A 26946-nucleotide genomic window follows, 5' to 3' on the forward strand; every position below is an offset into this window, starting at 1 on the left:
AAAAGGAAAAAGCAGTGTGTGGGGGCTTCAATTGATCCATTTGGAATTCACTGAATTTTGAGAGGCAGTTACATGCAGAACCAGAATGGTGCAAGAAGTTAGGGGTGGCTAAGTAAGAGGAATTGGTTACATTGGGTAAAAAATGAAGACCGAACGTCATGATAACATGTTATACAAATGTCACTGGAATGACATGAGGGTGAGTAAATTTTTTGTTAAACTATCCCTTTACAGTCAATAGGAAATCATAATGGACTGGAACATCCAGCCACCAAAACAGACAAATACACCACCAGCTTCTCAGACAGAGGTGGCGAAGAGGAAGATCTGTAGCAAGGGCATCACCTTCAGGGTTGAGAGGTCTGCAAGAACAGCCTGCAAGAAGAAAAAAAATGTAAAGTACAAGAACAAATACTCTTTCTGGCCATGTAATAAACAAGTGCGGCTGTATCTTAAGCAAGTGTTGTCCATCATGGTAAATATTCACAACAGAGGCATCCATTCAGATTGTCTGGCAATAAAAGGCACTTAAGGTGCAGTCATGTTTTATGCAAGTTCAGCATGCAGATTTCTGCAGTTGGTCAGACGAATTTGCCGCACTCACCGACAAACTCAGTTTGAAACTGACAATGACCTTTTCTATGCATGAGAAAACTTGCTGATGTGACCACACCCTTAGCCGAAATACAAAGACGCATGACCGTCAACCCAGTTTCACCAAACCGCGTCTCATGTGACTCAAGAGCTTTGAAGGTGCTAAGAGTGCATCCGACTCTCAGGAACCATTTGGGCGGGGGCCTTCAGAGGGAATCAAATGTTCTCAAGCTTCGGTCCTTATGGAATTGGAAGCAAATAAATTTAGAGGCCCCTATCAGGTTAGCACGTCTCCTCTAATGTTTCATGACCAGGCCTGGGCACTAAAAATACAACATGTTATGATACTTTTTCCTGTAGGGACCAGGTGGTACATAAGCAAGCAGATACTGTCCAGCAGCATCTTCCCAGTGTCTTGGGGCCCAGGGCCGTGCGTCACTGCGGGTTACAGCCAGAATTAATGAAAGCAGGTCAGATGCACTTTTACTACAGCTGTCAATCAAGCAGGTGCATGCGACAGCATCCCACAGTGCAGTCCTCTTAGCTAGCATAGGATGCTTTCAGAAAAGTTAAACATAGAAATTAAGTTTAATATGGGCTTTTGCATATTAAAATGTTACGTATAAAGATTTTATCAACATATACACTTACAGGCAAGGCATTTTCTGTGTTTAGTACAAGTACAAGCTACTGTATTTTTCGGACTATAAGTCGCACCTGAGTATAAGTCGCATCATTCCAAAAATACGTCATGATGAGGAAAATAAACAAGTCGCACTGGAGTGTAAGTCGCATTTATTAAGAACCAAGAGAAAACATTACCGTCTCCAGCTGTGAGAGGGCGCTCTGTGTCTTCAGTGTAGACTACAGGAGAACTGAGCAGCATAGAGCGCCCTCTCGCGGCTGGAGACGGTAATGTTTTCTCTTGGTTCATTTCTCTTGGTTCATTTCTCTCGGTTCATGTCAAATTAATTTTGATAAATAAATCGCACCTGAATATTAGTCGCAGCACCAGCCAAACTATGAAAAAAGTGCAACTTATAGTCCGGAAAATACAGTAAATTTATAGAATGATATTAAATCATTTGGATTTGTATCTTTTCCTTAAAAAATATCTGTTACTGTATGCATGCTTTTTCAAAGATAGTAAAGGGAATTCTTCACCCGATCATCACAAAATTGTTAGTAAGCAACTTGTTCATATCTTATTGTTTACATTTTGAACCTATTTACTTCCACTGTACATGCCTCAATGGAACACAGATTTTTGTGTCTATAAAAGGAGAAAGAAATAACTATTTTATAGTAATCAACATCATGCCACAAATGCTTCTTATTGGCCAAAACTTGTACTAAACCGAGAACGTTCAATTAATGAGTTATAAACTGTTTCACATAAAAAGGCACAGAAGGACACACACACACACACGCACACACGCTAACGCATACATACAGAGTCGACAGTTAACGGTCATGCTAAAATTCCTATCACATCGTCAAAACACTTTAGAGCTGGGGTGTGGGGGACTTGGTCCACTTTTAAAAGTGGTTATCCCAGCAATTCTGAAACATGTGCCTTGGGTGGACTGAGTTACTAGTGTTGGCTGAGAGTGAAGACACTATTTTTGTATTGCTTAACACACAGACACACAAGTACCCACCTCAGCTGATGCCAGTGATGTCACTTCCATTAGGTTTTCGGCTCGGAAGGCAAAGACAGCAGCGGCCAGGACTGAAAAAGAGGGACAGACAAACAGACATCATCCAGGAAACTGGGTGTATGCCATATAACTGACAGACCCTTCTTATTTAAGAGTGCCCTAACATAGAGGTCACATTTTCAAAACGAAGGTAAACTGAAAACAGTTTAACACCTCCTAAACACAGTGATTAACTATTTATCCATTAAGTCCCTGACATCAAACTCTGGCTGCATTCAATATGTGATTTGAAACAGTGAAGTGACAGTAAAATTATACGTTTCACGTTCATAACAGTTGGCAAAAGTTCAGACAATGGAAAATATCAATCTACCTGCTACAATCTCTAAGGAATCATATCCTAGGATACGGTCCCATAACAATAGGAGCTGGTCAGTGGACAGGTATCCGGAGAAGGCCCGGACTATCCACTTAAAGGCAATACGTAACCTAAGAAAGATACACACACACACACAAACACACACTGAGACACACTCCCCAAAACATACACACAGTATAGACCTGAACCCTTATTCAAAATTTCTGTTATTTGATTTCACAAATGTTGAGGTGGGAGACTTGTGTGTGCATAATTCATCCACTAGATGGAGCTGCACAGTTATAATGTAACTGACACTGAAGTGACAAAGTTTTCAACTGGAAACTAAAGCAACATGAGCTTCATGTGAGTATGTATAATAAACGAGCAATTAATGAACATTCACACATAAAAATAATAATAAATTGTTTTTAAAAGTATCATTTTTTTCAGCAGGAAATTAAAGTTTTACGGCGCTTTACGGAAATTGTTTGATACATCACAAAGCTATTGATAACTTTTTGCCAGATTGCTCTGAATATGGTCTTTTACAGTTCAAAAGTCATAAGCAGAAAAATGAACGCAAATGTGGTCTATTGATGGCGCTAGAGAGTTTGAGCTAGAGACTCCAAATTTCCGGTTGTTAATGATGAAACTATCCTCTATCTGTGTGCCCAATTTCATAAATCTAACCCAAGTGGATCTATAATATTCATAAGAGTCATAATAATAAGCCAAAGCGTTTGTAAAATACAGAATTTTACTACAAAATGTGAAAATGGTCCACGTTCAAAATGGCTCACATAGGAAAATTGGGTATCACTGATTTGGTATGCTGCTCCAAAATCTAATGTCAATTGTTTAATCCCATTAACTTTTTAATCCCATAAAGAGATCCACTAAAGCCAAAAATATTTTTGCTTCTAGACCTTACATTTTAAAAGTTACTAGCAAAAATATGGGTGCAAATTTGGCCTATCGGTGGCGCTAGAGAATTTGAGATAGAGACTTAAAACTTGCTATGGTTAATATTGCAACTGTCCTCTATATATATTAACAAGATACGCTATAAAGAGTAATCTTCAATGAGAACTCACGGCTGGGCTCCAATCTCTCGTAGATGGTAGAAAAGCTGGGGAAGATGAGTCTGCAGTAATCTCTCAAACTGCAAGCACAAAGACACTATACCCTAACACACACACACACACACACAGGTTTGGTGAGCTCAGAAACAGCCATGACACAAAGGCAATCAATCATGTTACATCAACGAGACACATGCACACACACACACAAGATACTCACAGATGGATGTGAGGAGACAGAGTGTAGCCTGAAGAAGTAGCGAATATACATCTCTCGAAATACGCTGTACAGCTTCGATGGCTCATTATATAAGAAGCACAGTGGTGCAACTGCAGCACAGGATACAGATAGATGCTTGTTTATAAAATAGATTTAGCTTTTTGAGGTTACATGCTTTATTCTTTATACTCACCATACATAGAGAAGCCATGGAATGGAATGACACCTATGGGACAAAGAGGTCGTTTTCTGTTATAACAATTACTGTTATTACAAAAGGTTTTAGGAAATTTGAAAAATGAATAAATAATCTATCAAATGCACTGGCCCATGGTTGCTGACACATTTCAGGGAATTCAACAAATGAAGGCTATAATGTGCATGCTGGAACATGCCGTGATACAAAGACTGTGCTTGTAAAAGCTTCTTTCTCACCATTCGGGGGGTAAACCACAGCACACTGCTCAGAGCCAGACTTGCCTGAGAAAAAAAGACATTTTATAGACTGAAAAGAAGCCAAGGAAGATATTATATCAACAAAGCTAAACATTCAAAAGACATTACTTTGCATGCAAGATTTAGGCGGTGAAGCGCAGTTGTAGTTGAAATGCTCCAGGACTGCAGTGTCTCGAGAAAAACACAGCAAGACCTGTAGAAAAAAACAATGGGGAAAAAAGAGAGTGATGCAGGGACGATTCTGAAGGGCAAAAACAGGAACTGAGTTCGCATTTCCTGTTCAATTATCCTATTTTGAATAGGTTTTTGGTTTAATTGCTGTTATCACAAACTTAATTTTCATGTTTTATTCTATGACATATTTAGATCAGTAAAAGCTTTTGCTAGCTAGTGGCTTAACAGGAATACAAATGTTATCAAGAACATTAAACATCACACCGAACAGGTAAAATCATCTACTCACTAGTCTGCTTTTACAGCCTTATTGTGTTTATCACACTCTTGCCAACTATTCTAAAACTTGTAGGGAAAATGGTTTTAAATAAACACTGAAAAAGTTGTAAATAAAAAAAATACAAATTAAATTGGGTTTTGGTAGTCATGGTGAAACTAACTTCCGGGTTGGCCTACAAAACTACGTCATCACTGCAGAACTCTGTTATTGCCAGCATACACAGACATGGATTACGCACACATTGTATCTTTGCTAAATTGCTTATTTCCTGGTCCAATTACATTTGAAGAGCCACTTTAGAGCTTTAGCCTGCATAGGTCAAGCAGACATGTGCTTTCTTTTTTATTATTTACCTCAAAATGGAAATATAATTCATTTTAAAAAACAGCAGACTTTTTAAAATCAGTTATATCTGCTTTCTATGATGGCAGTTTTTCAGTAACTGCATTGTCTTTATAATGCATTTCTAAAGCTTGTATAACCAGAAGTGGCCAATACAGTGCTAGTGACCTAAAAGCTCTTATCTATATAATTGTGCTTGGCCAGGTTCCACTCACGTTTTATTTTATTCTATTCTATCACAGAGAACCTTTTTTTTTTTTTTTGAGTTTGAATATCTGTTCCCTCTTGGCAATACACTACAAATAGTACAAAATACAAATAAATACAATAAATACAAATTATGAACCTTTTCGACCCTACTCTTCATAGAATTCACCTCTCTAATCATCACATCATGACCACACAGCGTCTGAAATTCTTGAACTACGCAAAGAGTTCACACTAAACCAATATTTACAAGCAGTCCAGCTCCTTTATCACCTCACACCTGTATTACTGTTCCATAGTGACAACACAATGTGCTTGTGAAGCCCCAAACAACTGCCTATTTCTGTCGAATATCTGAGAGAAAACTCAGACACAAACAGTCTCAGGACAGAAGTAAAGAGGAATACTGATGGCTGTCTAGAGGATACCAGCTAATGAAAAACAAGTGAACAGAAACTTTAAAAATCTCTCTCAAACTGCTTGCTCTTCGGGATTAATTACTGAACTTTTTAACCATTTATGAAACTAATATAGGAAGAGTGCATTATTCCCTAAAAAGGCCTCACATTAAAGGCAGTGTTATTATTAAAGGTAGCTATTTTATAGGAAAAATGAACCCGCAAACTAAACTTGACAATGATTTTGTAGTGAAAGTGAATATCAAGCAGTGGAAATTTAATAAAGCTCATATGACCCATGAATTCCCCGTGAATAGAGAAGTCTATTTAGAGAGGTCTATCTGTGAGACTACACAACAGTCCTATCTCTATCTATCTGGTTTTAGGTACATGAAGTCAAAGAGCATGATTTTGCATGGGTATCATTCTCACGAGTTTAGTCTACAGCCATATATGTGTACAAAGACCTCCATCAATGTCAAGTTCCAGCTAACTTGGGAAATTGTTCTCCTCCTTTGATCATCGAATCTTTTTATGACTCCGTGAGAATTATCATTTGTAATCAGCTGACTGAAAGGTTGTGTTGTAAAAGTGTAACAGAAAGTAACATGCATTAACTCACTTGGTATAAATAGTCCTCAAACACAAAGTAGTAATCGTCATTACTTGCAGTAAGCTTCACATCCTGAGAAGAAAAGGCATCAGGTATTTTTATCAGAAACAGATGCACTAGGGGTGCAAAAATGGGCCACTTTTTAAATAAATTGCATAAAAATACATTGGTAAAACCGATTACAGAATATTCAATAGAACAAATGCTGTAAACAAAACCATTTTCATCAAATAAACTATAATGTAAATGTACCTTATATATTAGGTTGTCCACCAGCAGGTCATGGTGTATGACTCTAGCCTTCAGCTGTTCGTAATGTGTTATGGCCTGTTTAATGAAATAAAAACAAAAGAATTGACACCGACTCAATTTATCTCAGTCAGCTGAATTTAATTAACCAATACATAATGGATAGAGAAGCACCTATATGCAGATCAAACTGTCTCCAGTCATTACAGCTAAGTTAATTATACTAACCAATTAACAAATTAAATTGCTATTGTAAGCAGCAGATTAATAAGATTGCTGGGTCAAAAATCTTAAATGTCACAAAAGGCTGTACTGGAACAGATCACTGCAGATCATTAAAAACCAGATCTAAACCATCTGTGATTAGATCTGGTTTTGAGAGAGAGAGATTAGATCTGGAGAGAGAGAGAGAGATAGAGAGAGAGAGAGAGAGAGAGAGAGAGAGAGAGAGAGTTACATTACAATAATATAGTCACACTTTATTTTAATTCCAATTATGGCTATTAGCAAACCATTCAAACTCCTAAGTTGCTGCTTATTAATAGTTTGTAAGGTAGAAGTTTAGCTATTGGGTAGGATAAGGGATGTAAAATATGGTCATGCAGAATTTGTGCTTTATAATTACTAATAAACAGCCAATATAGGCATGCTAATAAGCAACCAGTTAATAGTAAGCATTGGTCCCTAAAGGGTTACCAATAATACTGTTCATGAAGAGACACTGTAGTCAAAAACTTTCAATTTTCCTGAAGGATCATCCCAGGAAGCACTTACTTGGAAATCATAATTGCAAGCTAACGTTATCATAATTAACTTTGATTATCCCTTATCACTTTAAACATTTACGCCCTAAGACAGACTCCAATCTTGAGTCTTTTTTTAAAGCCCTTTTACTTTTAAAAGTCTCTATTACCCAGAGGGACAGGAGAATTTTCCCCATTTTTCTGAGAATAGCTTGTGAGCTGGTCACTGTCATCCAGACAGCTGCTTTATCAGCAGTTACACAATTGTTCCACCTGAATCATTTAAACCTCTTGTGATTTCCCCTCTTCCCCTCTGTGTCACTCCACTGGCTCCTGTCCTGCCCACATCTACAGCACTAGCTCAGAAAGTGAGGGATTACTCTACTTGTTTAAAATGTGTCGCCCCACGCCGGGTGTTTGTCTTCTTATTAACACATAGAGAAAGTACATTCTCCAGATGCTGTTACACTGCTTTAATGAAGGCCCAAGGACCCATCAGCCAGCTGGGAGACATTGCTTCACATCTGAAAATGGCAACTATTGAAAAATCACAGCGGGTACCTGCTCTGTCATTTCTGCCCCACAAGCAACTCTAAGCTAATTGTATTACAAAGGATTATGTATTTAAGACCATTTTCACACTTGACTGGACTGCTTGGTTTGGACCAGTGCACAATTTCAAATGTCTTTTCACATTCTGAAAGGCATTATGCTATAAAAAGCATGCAAATTGTACATCATCAATAGCGGCTGCCAAACCACCTTTTAAAGCAAACTCAAATATGGTACACAGAAGCAAAAATTGGTTTCACACCAACCAAACATACTTCATTCTGATGTCAACTTGATTTGAGCCTGAACAAAGTCTCTTCTGTAAAATTGTTTACATCTCATATTTACTTTTTATTAGCTCTTTTAATACTTGTACTCTGAAACTGTAATTTGCCCAGCATATGGAACATTTCAGCCATGAATGTGTCTGATAAGTACAAATAAATACCCATAAAATGTCAGTTCTGGCACATGTTCACAACAACGGCCATAAATGTCAATTAAGATATACAAATAGTTTAAAGGTACCTAAATATTTATGGTAGTTTTATATATGTTTGAGGATCTGTGCATGACATTGTGTGTATGAAAGTGAGAAAAAAGTATATATACACTTTGGTTCAAAAGACTGGGGTCTGTGAAAGAAGTCTCTTGTGTTCACCAAGGTTGCATTCATTTGATTAGAAATACAGTAAAAACAGCAATATTGTAAAACATTATTATAATTTAAGACTTTTTTTTAAATGGTATGTATTCCTGTAACGACAAAGCTGAAATATTTGCAGCCATTACTTGAGTCTATTTTCAGAAATGATTCGAACATTCTGATTTTGTGCTCAAGAAATATTTCTTATCATTATCAATGTTTTACCATGATCCATTTGACATTTTCATTGGGATTCTTTGATGAATGGTAAGATTAAAGGAATACAGATTATTGGAAAACACTTTTTTAAATAAAAATGGTCACTTGTGATCAATTTAATGTGTTCTTGCTGAATAAAATAAATAAATAATAATCTTACAGACCCCAAACTTTTAAACAGGTGTGTGTGTGTGTGTGTGTGTGTGTGTGTGTGTGTGTGTGTGTATATATACATTGCCACTTTACTCTGAAGAAACACTTGAGTGAAGACTCCATCTGGAATAACTGTCAACATAGTGTCCCCTTTCTAAATGCAGTTTGAAATGGACTCATTACCTCCGGATCATTAGTAGTATTCAGGATGAGAGACCAGAGCTGGGCCCTGAGACCGGTGGGACAGCCCTGCCTGCTGTACTGCTGCGCCGCTGCACTGTCTTGCTCGCTCACAACTACAGAAATGCAGAAAAACAATTGGGACCCTCACACATCTTAGTAAACACTTTTAGAAAGAAACCTTCTGGATGGGTCTAAAACCTAAAGCAGCTGCCTTGATGCCAAGTCTGTCACTGACAAACCAAGCATTGTTTTCTATCTGAAGATGCATCCTAAAGAAAAAGGTAATATAATATCTAATGACCCTAAATCTGTTTTTATTTTATGTATAGCGTCATGGGATATCACAGGCAGTGGAGGAAGCATCTATGCTGACCTGACTGTATTATTTGAGGGGAAATGGAATGGCAAATATTAAACAAATATTCTCCACAAGACCCAGTGATAAAGCAGTATTAAACAAGCATTAGTGTCATGATAACGACAAAAAGAGTTTATTTTTACCTTTTTTTCCAATGTGAATGTGCTCACTCTCAAACAAATCTGTGTTGAAACAGTGGTGAAACAGAAAAGAAGTGAGAGGCCAAACAGACCATACAACAATAATATTTAAACAGGAGCAGTGAACCTCTTTGGTAACATTAAATACAATACATAAACACAATACATAGAGAGTTTATACTGTTATAGAGTTTAGGTGAAACCTCTGTTGACTTGTGACGTGACAGTAAGAAAAGAGCTTATCAAAAACAGGAGGAACATCCTATTTGGACTAGTGTGGAAGGGATCTGATGATAGTGGAGCTCATCCCATGTAATATTAATATTAATATATGTCATGGATGAAATGTGTAAATAATTACCTGGAGGAACATGAGTGTGATCATCTATACCAAGCTGTCCATAAGTAAGACCTAGCTCTGGATACATTTCCCTCTGCAACAAATAGAAATAACTGGTCAAAATTATCTAAATATTTGGCTAAAATCTAAATGAAACAAAGCTTCAGTTGGTTAAAAAAGCAGTAAGCACCAAGATAGTTAACTCTTGATTACTGTAATTTGTTTAAAGAAATGGTTTCAGATGATAATCAGCAGTCATGATGCACATTGTTTGTGTCTGGAAAAAAATAAAAAATTAGAAGGAGTGAAATAATAAAAAGGGAGACTCACCATTTGAGGAATGTCACGGCCATTGAGGGAAACCTGGATTAATCCCCAGTGGCTTCTGACTGTGAGATCTTCACTGCGCTCGTTATTTGGGTTTTTTAAACCTACAAACACCTACACAACAAGAAATAGTATGCATCATATTACCTAAATAAGAATACTTATGTATAGTAAAAAGTGAGACATTATAAATGCTACAACCTGTGATAACATTTTTTTTACAAAACCCTCTTATCCTAGATGAATATGCCAACTATATATAGCCAACAATAAATAAACCATTCATAAGTGTAAACACAGTTGCTATGTGGTGCTATCAAAACAACCCCTCAGTCAATTCTCACTCAAGAGTAATTTAACCGAACATTTCCTGAGGGAATCCAATCAACTGCTTCGTAACCAGGCCTATCTTTCTCATTTGGACCGGATGTTTTCAATAAACTGATCCTATTATGTAAGTGAGACCCACCTCAAGGAAGTCTTTGGGTGCGTAGACAGGCCTGAATTTGCTTAGGTCTGCAATAAGAAAACACAGATCTGAGTGCTTCCAAACTTGTATATTATAATAGCCTACCAATTAGTGTCATTGAAAACATGATGACAAAATTCTATCAATCTTAACCCTTCAATCATGTCAAAGACATTCTGTTATAGTTTTTATAATGCAGCAGACATAATGGGAACCTTAACTTGCAACCTCAGTATCTTAATTGCAATGTTATCTGAGGCATTTCACATCCACAGGGATTAATATTCATTAACAACAGCTAAAAGATGCTGTCAGTTTTTAAAACTCCGGCAACTGATCAGAAAAAAAAGTACACAAAGAAAATGCAGAACTGGAGTATTACTACTAGTTTCAATAAACAACTTTCCAAAACCTCATCCAAAATATGGCATACAAGTGATTATGGCATACATGATTTTATATGATGTATGATACTTCCTGTGTATTTTTAGGACATACAAAAAATCCCCATCCAAAAAAAAAACAAAAAAAAAACTTGTTAGCCCACTAAATGTTAGTGAGTGAGTGGGTGTGTGTGAGTGAGTGAGAGTGTGAATGAGAGTGAGTGAATGAGCAAGCGAGTGAGTGAGTGAGTGAGTGAGTGTGTGTGTGGTTGAGTGAGAGTAAATGTGTGAGTGAGTGTGTGAGTAAGTGAGTGAGTGAGTGAGTGAACGTGTGAGTGAGTGAGTGAGTGAGTGAGTGAGTGAGCGTAAATGTGTGGAAGAGTGAGAGTAAATGTGTGGGTGAGTGAGTTTGAGAGTGTGAATGAGAGTGAGTGAGTGAGTGAGTTAGTGAGTGAGTGTGTGAGTAAATGTGTGAGTGAGTGTGTGAGTAATGAGTGAGTGAGCATGTGTGAGTAAGTGAGTGAGTGAGTTTGTATGTGAGTAAGTGAGTGAGTGAGCATGTGTGTGTGTGAGTGAGTGAGCGAGCGAGCGTGTGTGTGAGTGAGTGAGTTTGTGTGAGGTTGAGTGAGAGTAAATGTGTGAGTGAGTGTGTGAGTAATGAGTGAGTGAGCATGTGTATGTGAGTGAGTGAACGTGTGAGTGAGTGTGAGTTTGTGAGTGAGCGTAAATGTGTGGGAGAGTGAGAGTAAATGTGTGGGTGAATGAGTTTGAGAGTGTGAAAGAGTGAGTAAGTGAGTGAGTGAGTGTGTGAGTAAGTGATTGAGTGAGTGTGTGAGAGTAAGTGAGTGAGTGAACGTGTGAGTGAGTGAGTGTGAGTTTGTGAGTGAGAGTAAATGTGTGGGTGAGTGAGTTTGAGAGTGTGAATGAGAGTGAGTGAGGGTAAATGTGTGAGTGAGTGAGTGTGTGAGTGAGTGAGCATGTGTGTGTGTGTGTGTGAGTGAGTGAGCATGTGTGTGTGAGTGAGTGAGTGAGTGAGTGAGCGTGTGGTTGAGTGAGAGTAAATGTGTGAGTGAGTGTGTGAGTAATGAGTGAGTGAGCATGTGTGAGTGAGTTTGTGAGTGAGCGTAAATGTGTGGGAGAGTGAGAGTAAATGTGGGTGAGTGTGTGAGTAATGAGTGAGTGAGCATGTGTGAGTGAGTTTGTGAGTGAGCGTAAATGTGTGGGAGAGTGAGAGTAAATGTGTGGGTGAGTGAGTTTGAGAGTGTGAATGAGAGTGAGTAAGTGAGTGAGAGAGTGAGTGTATGAACGTGTGAGTGAGTGAGTGTGTGTGAGTTTGTGAGTGAGTGTAAATGTGTGGGTTAGTGAGAGTAAATGTGTGGGTGAGTTTGAGAGTGTGAATGAGAGTGAGTGAGCATGTGTGAGTTAGTGAGTGAGTGAGTGAGTGAGTGAGTTTGTGAGCGTGTGGGAGAGTGAGAGTGAGTGAGCGAGTGAGTGAGTGATCGTGTGTGAGCGTGTGGGTGAGTGTGGGTGAGTGAGAGTGAATGTGTGGGTGAGTGAGAGTGAGTGTGAGAGTGAGTGAGTGAGCAAGCGAGCGTGTATGAGTAAGTGAGCGATTGAGCGAGTGAGCCTGTGGGTAAGCATGTGGGTGAGTTTGAGAGTGACTAAAAGTGCGAGTGAGTAATAAATGATGACAAAATTTTCATTTTGCAAGTAATCCTCTAATACAAACAAAATCTGGTAATCTGACAATATTACTGTATGTTTTGAACGTCATGCTGAAACTGTAAGAATGGACAAAACAAGGGAAACAAAGTGCAAGCAAAAGAAAGAATGCAAGAAATAAGCTAAGCAATAGCTTTAGTAAATGGGACGTGGTCCAGGCATCTGGACATACTCTGGATTCAAAGGAAGGGCTGTTTATGTCAGTGTTCCGCAGAAAGCGGTGAATGTTATCATACACACTGCAAACTGATAGCATTGTTATGGAGCTGTTATACTGCTCAGGGCTTCTGTGTGTGAGCCAAACCTCTGTGTTTAAACATTCTGCAATGCATGAACACACACACACACACACAAATACACACACACACACACACACACACACTGGGATGTAACCTTGAGCATCTCAGAGTGGAAGCACAGACTGTGTCTGCATTACCTGGTTCATCAGTTCCCATCTCGTTCCATTTATTTGTCAGCTCGTTCTGCTCTGGAACTGGCCGCTGTATAAAAAGACAGTTTAATTGCTCAAACGCACATGTACAGTGGGTACAGAAAGTATTCAGACCCCCTTAAATTTTTCACTCTTTGTTATATTGCAGCCATTTGCTAAAATCATTTAAGTTCATGTTTTTTCCTCAATGTACACACAGCACCCCATATTGACAGAAAAACAAAGAATTGTTGACAATTTGGCACATTTATTAAAAAATAAAACTGAAATATCACATGGTCCTAAGTATTCAGACCCTTTGCTCAGTATTTAGTAGAAACACCCTTTTGATCTAATACAGCCATGAGTCTTTTGGGAAATATTCAACAAGTTTTTCACACCTGGATTTAGGGATCCTCTGCCATTTCTCCTTGCAGATCCTCTCCAGTTCTGTCAGGTTCGATGGTAAACGTTGGTGGGCAGCCATTTTCAGGTCTCTCCAGAGATGCTCAATTGGGTTTAAGTCAGGGCTCTGGCTGGGCCATTCAAGAACAGTCATGGAGTTGTTGTGAAGCCACTCCTTCAATTATTTTAGCTGTGTGCTTAGGGTCATTGTCTTATTGGAAGGTGAACCTTCGGCCCAGTCTGAGGTCCTGAGTACTCTGGAGAAGGTTTTCATCCAGGATATCCCTGTATTTGGCTACATTCATCTTTCCCTTGATTGCAACCAGTCATCCTGTAAAACACCCCCTCAGCATGATCCTGCCACCACCATGCTTCACTGTTGGGACTGTATTGGACAGGTGATGAGCAGTGCCTGGTTTTCTCCACACATACCACTTAGAATTAAGTTCTATCCTGGTCCCATAAGACCAGATAATCTTATTTTGTTCTTTTAGCAAACTCCATGGGGGCTTTCATGTGTCTTGCACTGAGGAGAGGCTTCCGTCGGGCCACTCTGCCATAAAGCCCCGACTGGTGGAGAGCTTCAGTGATGGGTGACTTTCTACAACTTTCTCCCACCTCCCGACTGCATCTCTGGAGCTCGGCCACAATGATCTTTGGGTTCTTTTTTACCTCTCTCATCAAGGCTCTTCTCAGATAGCTCAGTTTGGCCGGACAGCCAGCTCTAGGAAGGGTGCTAGTCATCCCAAACGTCTTCTATTTAAGGATTATGGAGGCCACTGTGCTCTTAGGAACCTTAAGTGCAGCAGAAACCTTAGCCAGATCTGTGCCTTGCCACAGTTCTGTCTCTGAGCTCTTCAGGCAGTTCCTTTGACCTCACGATTATCATTTGCTCTGATATGCACTGTGAGCTGTAAGGTCTTATATAGACAGGTATGTGGCTTTCCTAATCAAGTCCACTCAGTATAATCAAACACAGCTGGACTCAAATGAAGGTGTAGAACCATCTCAAGGAAGCTCAGAAGAAATGGAGAGCACATGAGTTAAATATATGAGTGTCACAGCAATATTTCAGTGATATTTCAGTTTTTTTAATAAATGTGCAAAAATGTCAACAATTCTGTGTTTTACTGTCAATATGGGGTGTTGTGTGTACATTAATGAGGGGAAAAAATTAACTTAAATGATTTTAGCAAATGGCTGCAATATAACAAAGAGTGAAAAATTTAAAGGGGTCTGAATACTTTCCGTACCCACTGTAAATGAGTCATTGTACATATTTTAAATAAACCTTTACCTTCCGTGCCAATGGAATTCCCAGCTCGGTGCACATACTGTTCAAACTCTTCAGGATCCTCTTCTCCCAGTTAACCTACAACAAACCCACACAAAAGATTTTCAGTCGTCTATGTACCCTGCATGGCTCCAAAATCCATTTGGACACTCAGGCCACACTTAATGTATGAATGTCTTCGCTAAATATAACAAAATAAAAAAAAAAATGAGTGAAATCTATTGTAAATAAAATAGCAAATAATTTAAGCAAAACAAGATTGGTCATGTTACAAATGATGACTCAAGATGTGAGAGTCAGTAAGATTTTTAAAAATGTTACAAAAGGTTTCTATTAAAATTAGGAAAATTACAAAAAATCCAGAAAAAAAACACACCCGCACAAATATTAAGCAGAACAGCCGCTTTAAGTAATAATACATGTTTTTAAGAAGCAAAGCAGCATATTAAAAAGATTTCTGAAGGACCACGTGACACCGAAGACTGGAGCAATGGCTGCTGAAAATTCATCTTTGCCATCACAGGAATAAAATACATATTTAAATACATTTTAAAATAAAATAAAATAGAAAACTGTCATTTTTATTGTAATATTTCACAATGTTATTGTTTTTACTGTGTTTTTGATTACATAAATCCAGTCTTGCGAAGCATAAGAGACTTCTTTCAAAAACACTGAAAGATCTTACTGAACCAAACATTTTGAATTTTAATTCATATGGTATATTATTTGTACTGAAGCAAAATGTTGATAACCAGATCCTGTTTATACTGTACACAGTATTTAATCTGATTAACTACATCTGTAACTCCTCTGCACCTTTATGAACTTGAGGAGAACGGACTTAATACAGTACAGTAAGTGACCTTGACACCAGATGACAAAGTAGTGGCTCAGAAAAATTAAAGTTTGTACTTCCAGTAAGAGTTCAGAACTGTTTGATGCTACTGTATTTGCAGAGAAATACAGTATATAAAGACAAAAAATGAAAGAACCAGAATATTAAAGATGTAAGAGGAAGAGGGTGTACCTGGGCTTTGCGCATATATGCCAAGGGCTCTTTGGTGTGTTCAGGAGGTGCTCTAGGGTGCCCAGGGGGAGGCAGACTATACCACACAAACAGATAAATAAATAACAACTACTGATGATGGATTCAACAGAAGCACGGACTAACAACCACACAGCTGAGAGCACATCTGTCTTTAAATGTTTTTTGTTCATTCTTCAGTGAAGAAAATGAATGGGATTTTTACTTGTAGTCATATATTTGCTCCTCCCACTCTCAAACTCTGACATAGACCAGATCTTCACATTAACATCTTCACAAAAACACATTTAACAAGGACACCTGTAGATACTATATCACACCAAAACATCAAAGAGCCATCCTCCATTAGCAAACTTTATGAAGCTCTTTCTTTTGGTCCCTTCTGCCTTTCCTCTCTCCCATTAACTTAAAACACTCATTTTAGGATCAACACATCTGTGTGTATCTACAAATCAACTCACAACACTCTCCATTTTCAAACAAGAGGTCATATATGTAAAGATATATGTAAGATATACACATGTTACAATGTCCAGCTCAAACTATTTTATTGGCTACATTCTGTAAAAGTAATTTGTATTGTACCTAACTCTCCTGTCAGTCCTGTCCTGTATTTGCATCTGGATCATTTTAAGCTTAATAAAATTATTCTGTCTCGTTATTTATAGATTTGGCCAAAAGGAGTTCCTGTCATAAAACTGTATAAATACTAAAACTGGAGGAACAAACACTCTAGACACTTTCAGAGTACTTGAGTGTGAGAGGGAGGGAGACAGAGTATCATCTTGTCTAAATCTCATGTCATCATTTTTATTGCTGATGATCTCCGTATGGTAATACAGGAATAAAATAAGTACAATAAAATAGAAAATACAAGTAGAAGAAACCAGTTAATGTAATTTATGAACTGCATTAGAAAAAGTAACTTTTTATTCACAATATATCACTTACATGTGTAATTCCCTGTATACCGCATTTTGTAATTTTCTCTCCCAACCTACAAGAATGAAAGGATCAGTCACACTACAAGAATTACACACAAGAAACACAGTCATCACTGGATAGATGTCAAGATCATACATGTTCAGTCACATGATCATTAAAAAAAAACGGGGAACAATTTATAAGTCTACACTACTAAAGTACTTCTAATCTAATCATTTGCAAAATGTTAGTTTATAGTTCATTCATAGTTGAACTTTTAAGGGGTTTAGGAGGTAGAATATACAGATTGTTGCACAGTATAAAAACCATTACGTCTGTGAAGAGAAGAGTCCCTGTAAAGTTTGTGTGTGTGTGTGTGTGTGTGTGTGTGTGTGTGTGTGTGTGTGTGTGTGTGTGTGTGTGTGTGTGTGTGTGTGTGCTTAATGTGTTTGTAGACATTTTAAGGGACAGTGAATATGAATGAATGCAATAAATGTTCACTAAAGGTTGGTTTATAGCACTTAATTAATGACATTTCCCATTTGCCGTGACCTAATTTCATAACTATTCACTCCTTATTACCAATGAACAATTCCTTTACTATGAGGTAATTAAAAAATATTAATTGAGATAATCACAGTGAAAATAAATGAAAAACTCAGTACTTATACAGTCTATTAATGTCTAAATGTCTTTTTACCCTTTATGGGCATTTTTACCTTTGTAAAGCCATTTTTTTCCTCAATAAAGTAAATCACAATAATAAGTCATTTGGGGCTGTTACCAACAAATAAAATCATCAACAAAATTCATGCAACGCAGATGGAACACAGAAGCTGCATTTAGATGCATATACACACTGTTTAATGCCAGGCAATAATTATTTAACTCGCAGTTGCAAAGGTAAAAAAAAAGTTTTATATTTTAATCTTACAATGTTGAATACTGATATTTAAAATTATTCTGAAAATATTATACACATGACATTTCTCACTATAGATAGTATCGAGGTAATAACAGCGCTGTTTAGAGGCGCTCTCTCTCGTTCTTTCTCTGTCTCTCTCACTCTCTTTCTAATAACTTCATTAATAACTTCATTAGAATGCTATCAGCGGCTCAGGCCTCCATTACCAACTTTTAAAATGACGTTTTGGAACCAGCAAAAGAGGCAATGGATGAGATGCGGAATAAATAATCCTACTCACAATAGTGATTTAAGTACAAAAACCCAACGAATCCCTTTAATCATCTGATCGATGTCTTTAGGTGTGGTAACCGTAATATAAGCGGAATAATTGACTCCGGGCAGCTGAATTATTAAAATAAAAAAATGCATAAACGAGGTACGTCCCGTCGTCAGTTATTGCTTACATACAAAGGTAGGCTACTTTAAAATATGAAATTAAAACCGCCAGCAGGTGGCAGCAAGTCACTTTTAATAAGCGAGTCATTGCGATTGAAGCGAATCATTCAAACGTTGATTTATTCAGGAACTAAACTCTACTGTCATGTTTTTCAGAGACGCAAACAGTGCTGTGGCTTTGTTTGGAACCATTTTTGTTGGCCAAATTGAGCAGAAAATAGGAAATATATAGTCTAAAACATAAAAAATATCACATCAATATCACATTTTTTATTTTTACTAAAAGAAAATGACACTCTTCGTGTGATATTACTCAACTATATGACATAATTTAAATATATATATATATATATATATATATATATTTTTTTTTTTTCTGCCCCATATCTGGAATTTTGGGAGCATTCTAAATGCATGTTATTACAGCCTTATGAATTCAGTGAACGAACAATCTAAAATGAGCATTTGGTCCAGCTAGCGTTCAAGCACTCATAACTCAACCAATGAAGCTGTCCATACACATATGATAAATCAATCTCTAACTTACATCGTACATACATCGGCACTTTGTTACTTAATATGAGGGAACTCGCGAGCTCAGTCTAAAAAAAAAAAAAAAATATCAGCAATGACTAATCTGAACGCCTGTGATTGGCTACTGCATTCTCAAGCTCAACAGAATCGTATGTGATTAGTTATAATGAATAAAATATTATGTAAAATTGGCAGGTCTAAATTTTATACAGCAATCGAAACGTCATACCTGATGCCTTTAACAATCTTCTCACATCATCTTTCAGCGTTTCCAGTTTAATTTCGGGTTTGTGCAAACATTCCTAGGAAGAAGGACACATTTCTGCAATGAAATACAACGGCAAGCGCGAGCTGCCAGTATACTGCACTGACCGTATTTTGTGTTGCACACTCTGCAGTCAGTTAGCTGAAGCTGCTCACTTTAGCCTGTTTCTCCAGCTGAGAATGTAAATGAGTCCCTTTGAGCCGCTGAACAATCTGCGTTATAGAGACAGACAGCTCTGCGCTCTCGTCCATCATTATCCCTCTTTTAATGTGATGTCGACGGGGTTTTCTGTGGTCATCTGCAGCGCTGCAGCGTCACAGGATCAAGCACCGTATCCAGGCATATGACAACAAACCCTTCAGGAAACACCGGCTTCAACACAAGGTTCCGACATGCCTTTATCAACTTTAACATTAAGAGTTCTTGTTGTAAAAATCAAAATAATGAAGTCCACAAAATTACTTTTTTATTTAGCTTGTGTTTCTATTATGCATTTATTTATTTTATTACAAATATTCAAACAAAACGCTTAACTAGCCTACATGTTACATATTTATACATCATAGCAGCATTTTATTATGTTTACATTTCTTTGTTTAATTTAAGGTTTACTTTAAGAACTTAAAAAATCCAAAAACAGGGATTTCAAAGAATAACAAGATCATTATGTGTTTTTATTATTATTATTCCGAAAAAAAAAAATGTCATAGGCCTTTAGGTGTCACTCATTAAATGTATGTTTAAAAAGAGAAAAATAAAAAAAGTAATCCTTCTTAATCCTTCTCAACAGGTTGAACCTGAACATGTACAGACACGAGCAAGAAAGCCGTTTCTCTTCTTCGTCTCTCTTCGCAGGAATGCTGATAATGTTTATCATACACAAATATATCTGACAGCAGCTATCAGAAATTAAAGCTTGTGGCCAGTACAAGGGTTTTTGAGTTGCTAAAACAAAAACTGTGTGTGGTCTTCTTCAAAAGACTTACCCTCTAATCTTCAGGTTTTACAACAATGTTAGTATGGCTGATAGTAATCTTAATCAGTTAGTTGTATGTTACGTAGTAGCAGTAAAAAGTTCATTGCCATGCAGAACAGTAATTGAGAGTACGTCCAGCAGGCTATGTTCCCATCTTATATATACACTTTTTCTTTTCTTTTTTCTTCTTTCTTTTTTTTGACAGTGTGAATCTGGGGAAACTGTCAGGTCAGACTTAATAAGGTTTTGCATCAACAATCATAAATCAACACAGGTCTAATGCATTGAATAGTTATACATAGACAGGTTGTTGCAAACCCTTTCATACTATAAGCTATACGTGCACACATACCGTATAAATACATGAACATCGTTTTTTCATTGTTTTGTACAAGTAAAGATCTTTAGAAGCCTTTCAAGTGTGTGTTTATTTCACAAACCCCTTTGTCTCTCTCTTCTTCACTCTCCGGATCTATAAAACATCTTTCAGGCTGTTTAAATGTGTGAGTGCTTTGTTCGGTGGAGAGGTCAGTAAACGAGTCTAAAAGGCCCTTAAAATCTCTCTCAGGATAAACTGATGAAGTCAAGATAGTAAAGCAGAATCCAAGAGCATAATTTGTAAAATGGAAGCAAATGCATATTCACAATTTATTTTTAAACAATTAAAATGCTGTAATGTTTCAGGAAATGTGATGGGGGTAGACTGTATAAAAACAGGGGTGTACCTTATTCATGGAAGGTGTCTAGTGAGAAAGCGAAGGCGGGGTCTGTGTTCTGTGGAAGACAGCACTGATCAACTGCATTAGTCTACTTCACATCACAACACATGAGCAGGAACGCTTGATGATACACAGGGCTGGATGAACTTAACTATCCATTTTATTTTGATTTTTTTTTCTCTGTTTCTTTACACATCTCAAACTTGTTTACCATTTTGTCTTGAACATATACCAATGAAATCAGATAAAAGCATGCATTTTAATGTAGAGTGCAGATCTCTGGCATTATGGCAGATCAAATGTTGGTGTTCTTTCACCTGCAAGAGATGAAGAGAAATTCATTTGGATAGAAATATTTCTATAGGCTATAGCGAAGGACACTGAGAAGCCATCAGAAACAATAAGCAGACATGGAGACATTTACGATTCACGATATGCTCATCAATTCCACTGATATTTATAAAATATTATGTGGACTGGGAATCGGGAATTTGTCGGAGTGCAAAAATGACAATAACGCCACGTCCGAGCCAAAAGGTAAAGAACATCTTTCTTTTATGCTCATATTAAGCACTGAACAAATGTTAAATTAACCTTTTGTATTTAAGCAAAAAAAATAATTTAGCATCACTGAATCAGCTTTTACCAACAAAACATTTTTGATGAGCTATGTCTGTTAAAATTGTTCTTTAAGGTAACAGTTACAGGTTACCACATTTTACAATGTGCATTTGTCCTGAAAAGTTGTGAACGAGTCTAGACAGGTCTTGTAAAACTTTGCATATCTGAGTAAAAGTTCACTTTAGTTCGCTTGTTTAATCTGGTCAAATAAAACTCCCTTTCTCTCAGACATGAACCAGACGGTGCGGATTGTGCTGTATGTGCTCATCTTCCTCCTGAGCTTCGTAGGAAACAGCCTGATCATCACGGTGCTGCTGCGGAACCGGCGCATGCGGACGGTAACGAACCTGTTCCTGCTGTCTCTGGCCGTCAGCGATCTGATGCTGTGCGTCTTCTGCATGCCCTTCACTCTCATCCCGAACCTCATGAAGAACTTCATCTTCGGCACCGGCATGTGTAAAGTGGCCACGTACTTCATGGGTGAGTCCGTTTCAGATTTATAGTTCACACTTCACTTTAGAAGAGCTCCGTGTTTGACAAGAGTTCGTTCTCACTTTGTGTCCATACTCCATACCGTACAAAATTTAGATAACCCGAATTTCTGGGGGGAAAAAATTATATATATAAAATATTTTTGCAGAAAATTTGAGTATCAAGATACATAGTATAGAAATGTTTGCATAACACTGATTGATCTTACAAGCTTCTTTATGCCCTAAAAAGGGCATCTGATCACATTGATTGCGAGAGGCAGACTATAAAAGGTCTCCTAACCAAAGGATACCTAATGTTCCAGCTACTTTTTTTTCTTGCATTTGGTTTAAAAAAAAAAAAAAGTGGCTTTAGAGATTCATTTTTATTCGTTAAGGGGCTAAAAGCATAGACCACGAAACACAGTGAAGCTTGCACTGGGTACTAAAATGCATTTCCTATTGTATTATAAGCCTCAATCATATTGGCAAGACCACAGCTTTTTTTTTCACATTACATTGCAAGTCCATTTGGCAACATCCATTGTGAATTCATATTTATGACTTGTTGAAAACTATTTCTAGCCAGATTGGTTGCACACTTCCAGATGCTGCATATGTGCCGTGTAAACAATTTACAGACAACAGCACTGCCCGATATCTCTGTATTTGATGCATCAGCATGTTTTATGTGATTGTTTTGTGCTGTTCTGTAATACTTGTTCATGATAAAGCTGACTTCATTTACGTACCCTGTTGTTATTACCGTGTGGGTATGTCAGCATTCATAAGCAATCAAGCGCTGTTGATTATTTAGAGGAGGGCTGGAGCTGGGCTCTAACTTGGTGTAAAGTGTGCAGTGTTTCGTCGTTAAAGTGCCAGCAGCCATTAACTTTATTAACAGTTCATGCCATTGTTATCACAGTTAGTTTGTTATGAAGTTTGCATGTCTGATTCCATTTTTGTGTTTACTGTTGTTTACAGAGGCATACCTTCTTAGAATCACAATACTTTAACAAGGCCAGATTTATTTCTGTATGTGCAACTGAGCTCTGTGCGTCCTAACACACAGGTATCTCGGTGAGTGTCTCCACATTCAACCTCGTGGCCATCTCTCTGGAGCGCTACAGTGCCATCTGCAACCCCTTTAAGTCCCGCACATGGCAGACGAAGTCCCATGCCGCAAAAGTCATCACAGCCACTTGGGCCGTGTCTTTTCTGCTCATGCTGCCTTATCCGATAGGCAGCACTCTGGTGCCTTTCATACGCAATAACAACAGCACAGGCAACATGTGCCGCTTGGTTTGGCCCAGTGATGTCATGCAGGCCTGGTAAGATTTATTAGGACTGTGTTTTTTATTTAGAATTTTGAAGATAAGGAGTTTAAAGGAATAAGGAGCAGAATATAAATTCTGTCATCGTTTACCCTCATGTTACCTGTATACTGTTATGTTTTCGGCAGCAGTTATTTACACTAAGTGTAAAAAAAAAAGCTCAATGTTATTTATACTGAGTGTAAATAGTGCTAGATACTGTTTGCACCATGTATAGGTGCAAATAGTGATAGATGCTAATCACACAAAGAAGTGTAAATAGAAGTAATACACTGTTTGTATTAAAGGCAAAACTTCTGAGCAGTGGTGGACTTCTGAGCAGTTACGGGAAAATTACCTTTACTAACAGGATTATTTGCACTCCTCTTTTCTGTGTAACACAAAAGGAAAAATGTTGAGAAATCATCATGCTTCAGTGTTTGTTGGTGCATGTTAATGCTGAAATACACTACACGGCTTTTAAAATCTGAGAGGCATCATACACTTGCCAATGAAAAATCAGGCTGTAATATTCGAAACAACTAAGGATCACACTGCACACTTGTGCAGTTATATGCATGCACATGACAAATGGAAACAAGCTGTTTTCAAATAAATTCAAAGACAAGTAGCAAACATGTTCATAGTTTAAAACTTAAAAACTAAATCTGGGCCCATCGTACACTATGCGATTTTTTATTAAATCTGTTAACTTTCGGCAAGAAGCGTCAACTCCTCCAGACTGCAAATAATGGCCAAAATCTAGGAAAAAAGTAATATAGCCTTCAAGCTTCACTATGAATGCGATCCTATCAGTGCACTATAATCCAGTGAAATTAAAGCTACCCAGAATTAAGATTTTTTTTTATATATATATAAAAAATGCTGTGAAAACAGACACAAATATCATGATGAAATCTTGCAGTTGCCAGCAGCATAAACAAAACCTCTATGTGACTGACTTTATGTAACTGAAGTTATGACCACTCGTAAAGAAAAGAATGAGATGACAAACTTGTAAGACTTGGCTTTATATGCAGCTCTTACTTTCAAACCAGGTCTGACTTTGCAACTGACCTCTCTGCTTTTTTTTTTTTTTTTTTTTTAGGTATGTTTTTCTTTTGCTGATACTCTTTCTGGTGCCTGGGATCATAATGATGACGGCTTATGGCCTCACCTCACTCGAACTCTACAGGGGGATCAAATTTGAAATGGCTAACAGGAAGTCAAACAAAGGTACAGGAAAATATCATAGACTTACTGGCCTTTATACTTCAGATGAGGACACTTTATATAAAAGCCTTTTAGATAAAGCTGTTTAGTCATGATGACAATTTGTAGGACAAGCCAGAATGCCCTTCAGCTGGAGTTAGAAATATCGTAATTATGCGTTCCGAGCACATGAGAGACCAAGCAAAGTCAAGGCAAGTTTATTTATGTAGCACATTTTACACACAATGGTAATTCAAAGTGCTTTACATAAAAGGAATTTAAAATAATCTTGAAAAAAATCACTGTATTTAGGTCCTAGGCCATGGAGTGATTTATAAACAAGTAAAAGTACTTTAAAATCGATCTTAAATATAACTTGAAGCCAGTGTATGTCCCTTTAAAGTATGACCTGAACCATCTGAGGACCATCCCAGAAAGCTATATAAACTTTCATGTTTATATATTGTTTTACCATGTATAAATAAATATAAAAATCTATTTATTAATAATTTTAAATTCAGATGTAGTTTGGGTTTACTGATCACTATATATACACTCTTAAAAATAAAGGTGCTTCACAGCGATGCCATAGAATAAACTTTTTGTCTAAATGGTTCCATAAAGAACCTTTAATTCTTTGTGGCGAAAGAAGGTTCTTCAGATAATAAAATGGTAAGAAAGAGATGGTTCTTTAAAGAACCTTTGACTGAATAGTTCTTTGTGGAACCAAAAATGGTCTTTCTATGGCATCGCTGTGAAGAACCTTTTTTTAAAGGGTTAGTTCACCCAAAAATGAAAAAAACACAAATGAAGATATTTTTGATGGAATCTGAGAGCTGTCTGACCCTGCATAGACAGCAATGTAACTGAAATGTTCTCAAGTCCAGAAATGTAGCAAGGAGATCTGTAAAATAATCCGTGTGACGTCAGTGGTTCATCCGCAGTTATACGAATGTATGAGAATACTTTTTGTGCGCAAAAAAAAAAAAACTTTATTTAAAATGTGTCTCCTCAGCATCACCCTGTAAACAGCATATGTTATTCAGTGTCAGCTGCATCACGCTGCGAAACAGCGTATCCTATCCGGCGTTATCCGGCTGTTCTTGTAGTTTCATATATATGCGGATGAACCACTGATGTCACATGGATTATTTTACCAATCCCTTTGCAACGTTTCTGGACTTGGGAACATTGCAGTTGCGTTGCTGTCTATGCAGGGTCAGACAACTCTCAGATTTCATCAAAAATATCTTCATTTGTGTTCCAAAGATGAACAAAGGTCTTACTGGTTTGAAACGACATGAGGGTGAGTCATTAATGACAGAATTTTCATTTTTGGGTGAACTAACCCTTTAAGCACCTTTATTCTTAAGAGTGTAGTTCTATTGTTGTGTATGCGAAAATCAGAGATAATGTTTTATTCTCACTTTGTTCACTAGAGAAGGAATACGGCACACCCAATCTGAAAAATGGTGACGGTGATGGCTGTTACCTCCAACCCTCCAAGAGAAAGCGTCCCGAACCCGTGACGCCGGGCTTCACAAGCCCCAAATCCAAACTGAGAAGGGTTTGCAGCAATAGCCCCACAGCAAACCTCATGGCCAAGAAACGGGTCATCCGCATGCTGCTGGTGATCGTGGGGCTGTTCTTCCTTTGCTGGACGCCGATCTTCGTGGTTAACGCCTGGCGAGCCTTTGACAGACGTTCAGCCGATCGTCTCCTCTCAGGAGCGCCGATATCCTTCATCCACCTGCTGTCCTACACCTCGGCCTGCGTCAACCCCATCGTCTACTGTTTTATGAACAAACGCTTCAGACAGGGCGTGCTGGCCACATTCAGCTGCTGTAGGGATGATGTGGATGAAGTGAGCAGGAGCAGCACCCGTCGTAGCGCCAGAGGAGCTGGAGGTCTGGGAACGCTGTTTGGTGGGAGCGGAAAGGCGGACACTAACACGCAAAGCTCAGGAACGCTCACAAGGCTTACTGACACCAGTATCCGTGGCTCAGCACAAGCATAACTGATGCTCATTTAAGCCTTACATTTTCAGTATAGGAACCCAGCAACAAGTAAAGTGTATAGAACAGTGTCAAAATACTTCAAAGCTTTGCAATGTTTAGTAAAATGAATGCTAACGGAAAAGAGAGACTGCACTGGTGATAAATGAGAGCGCAAGCATGCAGACAATGACTGCCAATAGCACTGAAATCCTGATAGGACCCAGTGTTTAATTTTAGTAGGTCGCTGTTAAATAAACAGCAGAACCAAATGGAGCAAGACTGTGGCCTCCAGTCCTCATCACAGCTATGACTTACAAACTTACAGAGACTTTATAAGCCTGGCTCACCTAGAAGAGAGAGAGAGGAGAGGAAAGCATTTGATTTTCTTGGTATTTTATTTTTGTGTATGTCACTGTCAAAGCAATTGTCCAGATGTTTTGAGAACATTTTAATATTGCTTTAAATACACTACCATTCAAAAGACTCGTTGTTGAGGTTGAGAA

General features: G+C 37.8%; 2 protein-coding genes across 4 annotated transcripts; one reads left to right on the forward strand and one right to left on the reverse strand.

The window, feature by feature from the left end:
- Positions 1 to 19499, reverse strand: tbc1d19 (TBC1 domain family, member 19). 2 transcript variants are annotated; one of them, XM_026268674.1, is made up of 21 exons: positions 19291 to 19499; positions 19100 to 19172; positions 17001 to 17046; positions 16032 to 16107; positions 15005 to 15079; positions 13309 to 13372; positions 10768 to 10814; positions 10302 to 10412; positions 9993 to 10065; positions 9635 to 9673; positions 9134 to 9246; positions 6641 to 6715; positions 6398 to 6460; positions 4483 to 4567; positions 4354 to 4398; positions 4112 to 4144; positions 3919 to 4028; positions 3711 to 3802; positions 2629 to 2744; positions 2256 to 2326; positions 1 to 375 (listed from the first exon to the last, which is right to left on the reverse strand). In XM_026268674.1, exons 1-21 carry the CDS (start codon positions 19387 to 19389, stop codon positions 301 to 303), a joined length of 1581 nt encoding a protein of 526 aa, XP_026124459.1. In that variant the 5' UTR covers positions 19390 to 19499; the 3' UTR covers positions 1 to 300. The 2 variants fall into 2 exon arrangements, with proteins under 2 accessions (XP_026124459.1, XP_026124460.1); XM_026268675.1 differs by lacking the exon at positions 19100 to 19172 and having other exon boundaries at positions 19243 to 19306.
- cckar (cholecystokinin A receptor) lies at positions 19398 to 26921 on the forward strand. 2 transcript variants are annotated; one of them, XM_026268676.1, is made up of 6 exons: positions 19398 to 19519; positions 19926 to 21367; positions 21680 to 21931; positions 22994 to 23252; positions 24343 to 24470; positions 25886 to 26463. In XM_026268676.1, the coding sequence occupies exons 2-6, from the start codon at positions 21241 to 21243 to the stop codon at positions 26461 to 26463; spliced, it is 1344 nt and encodes a 447-aa protein (XP_026124461.1). In that variant the 5' UTR covers positions 19398 to 19519; positions 19926 to 21240. The 2 variants fall into 2 exon arrangements, with proteins under 2 accessions (XP_026124461.1, XP_026124462.1); XM_026268677.1 differs by lacking the exon at positions 19398 to 19519 and having other exon boundaries at positions 21241 to 21367; positions 25886 to 26921.
- The last annotated feature ends 25 nt before the right edge of the window (positions 26922 to 26946 follow it).

This window comes from Carassius auratus, chromosome 7 (assembly GCF_003368295.1).
Source record: "Carassius auratus strain Wakin chromosome 7, ASM336829v1, whole genome shotgun sequence".
Lineage (NCBI taxonomy): Eukaryota > Metazoa > Chordata > Actinopteri > Cypriniformes > Cyprinidae > Carassius > Carassius auratus.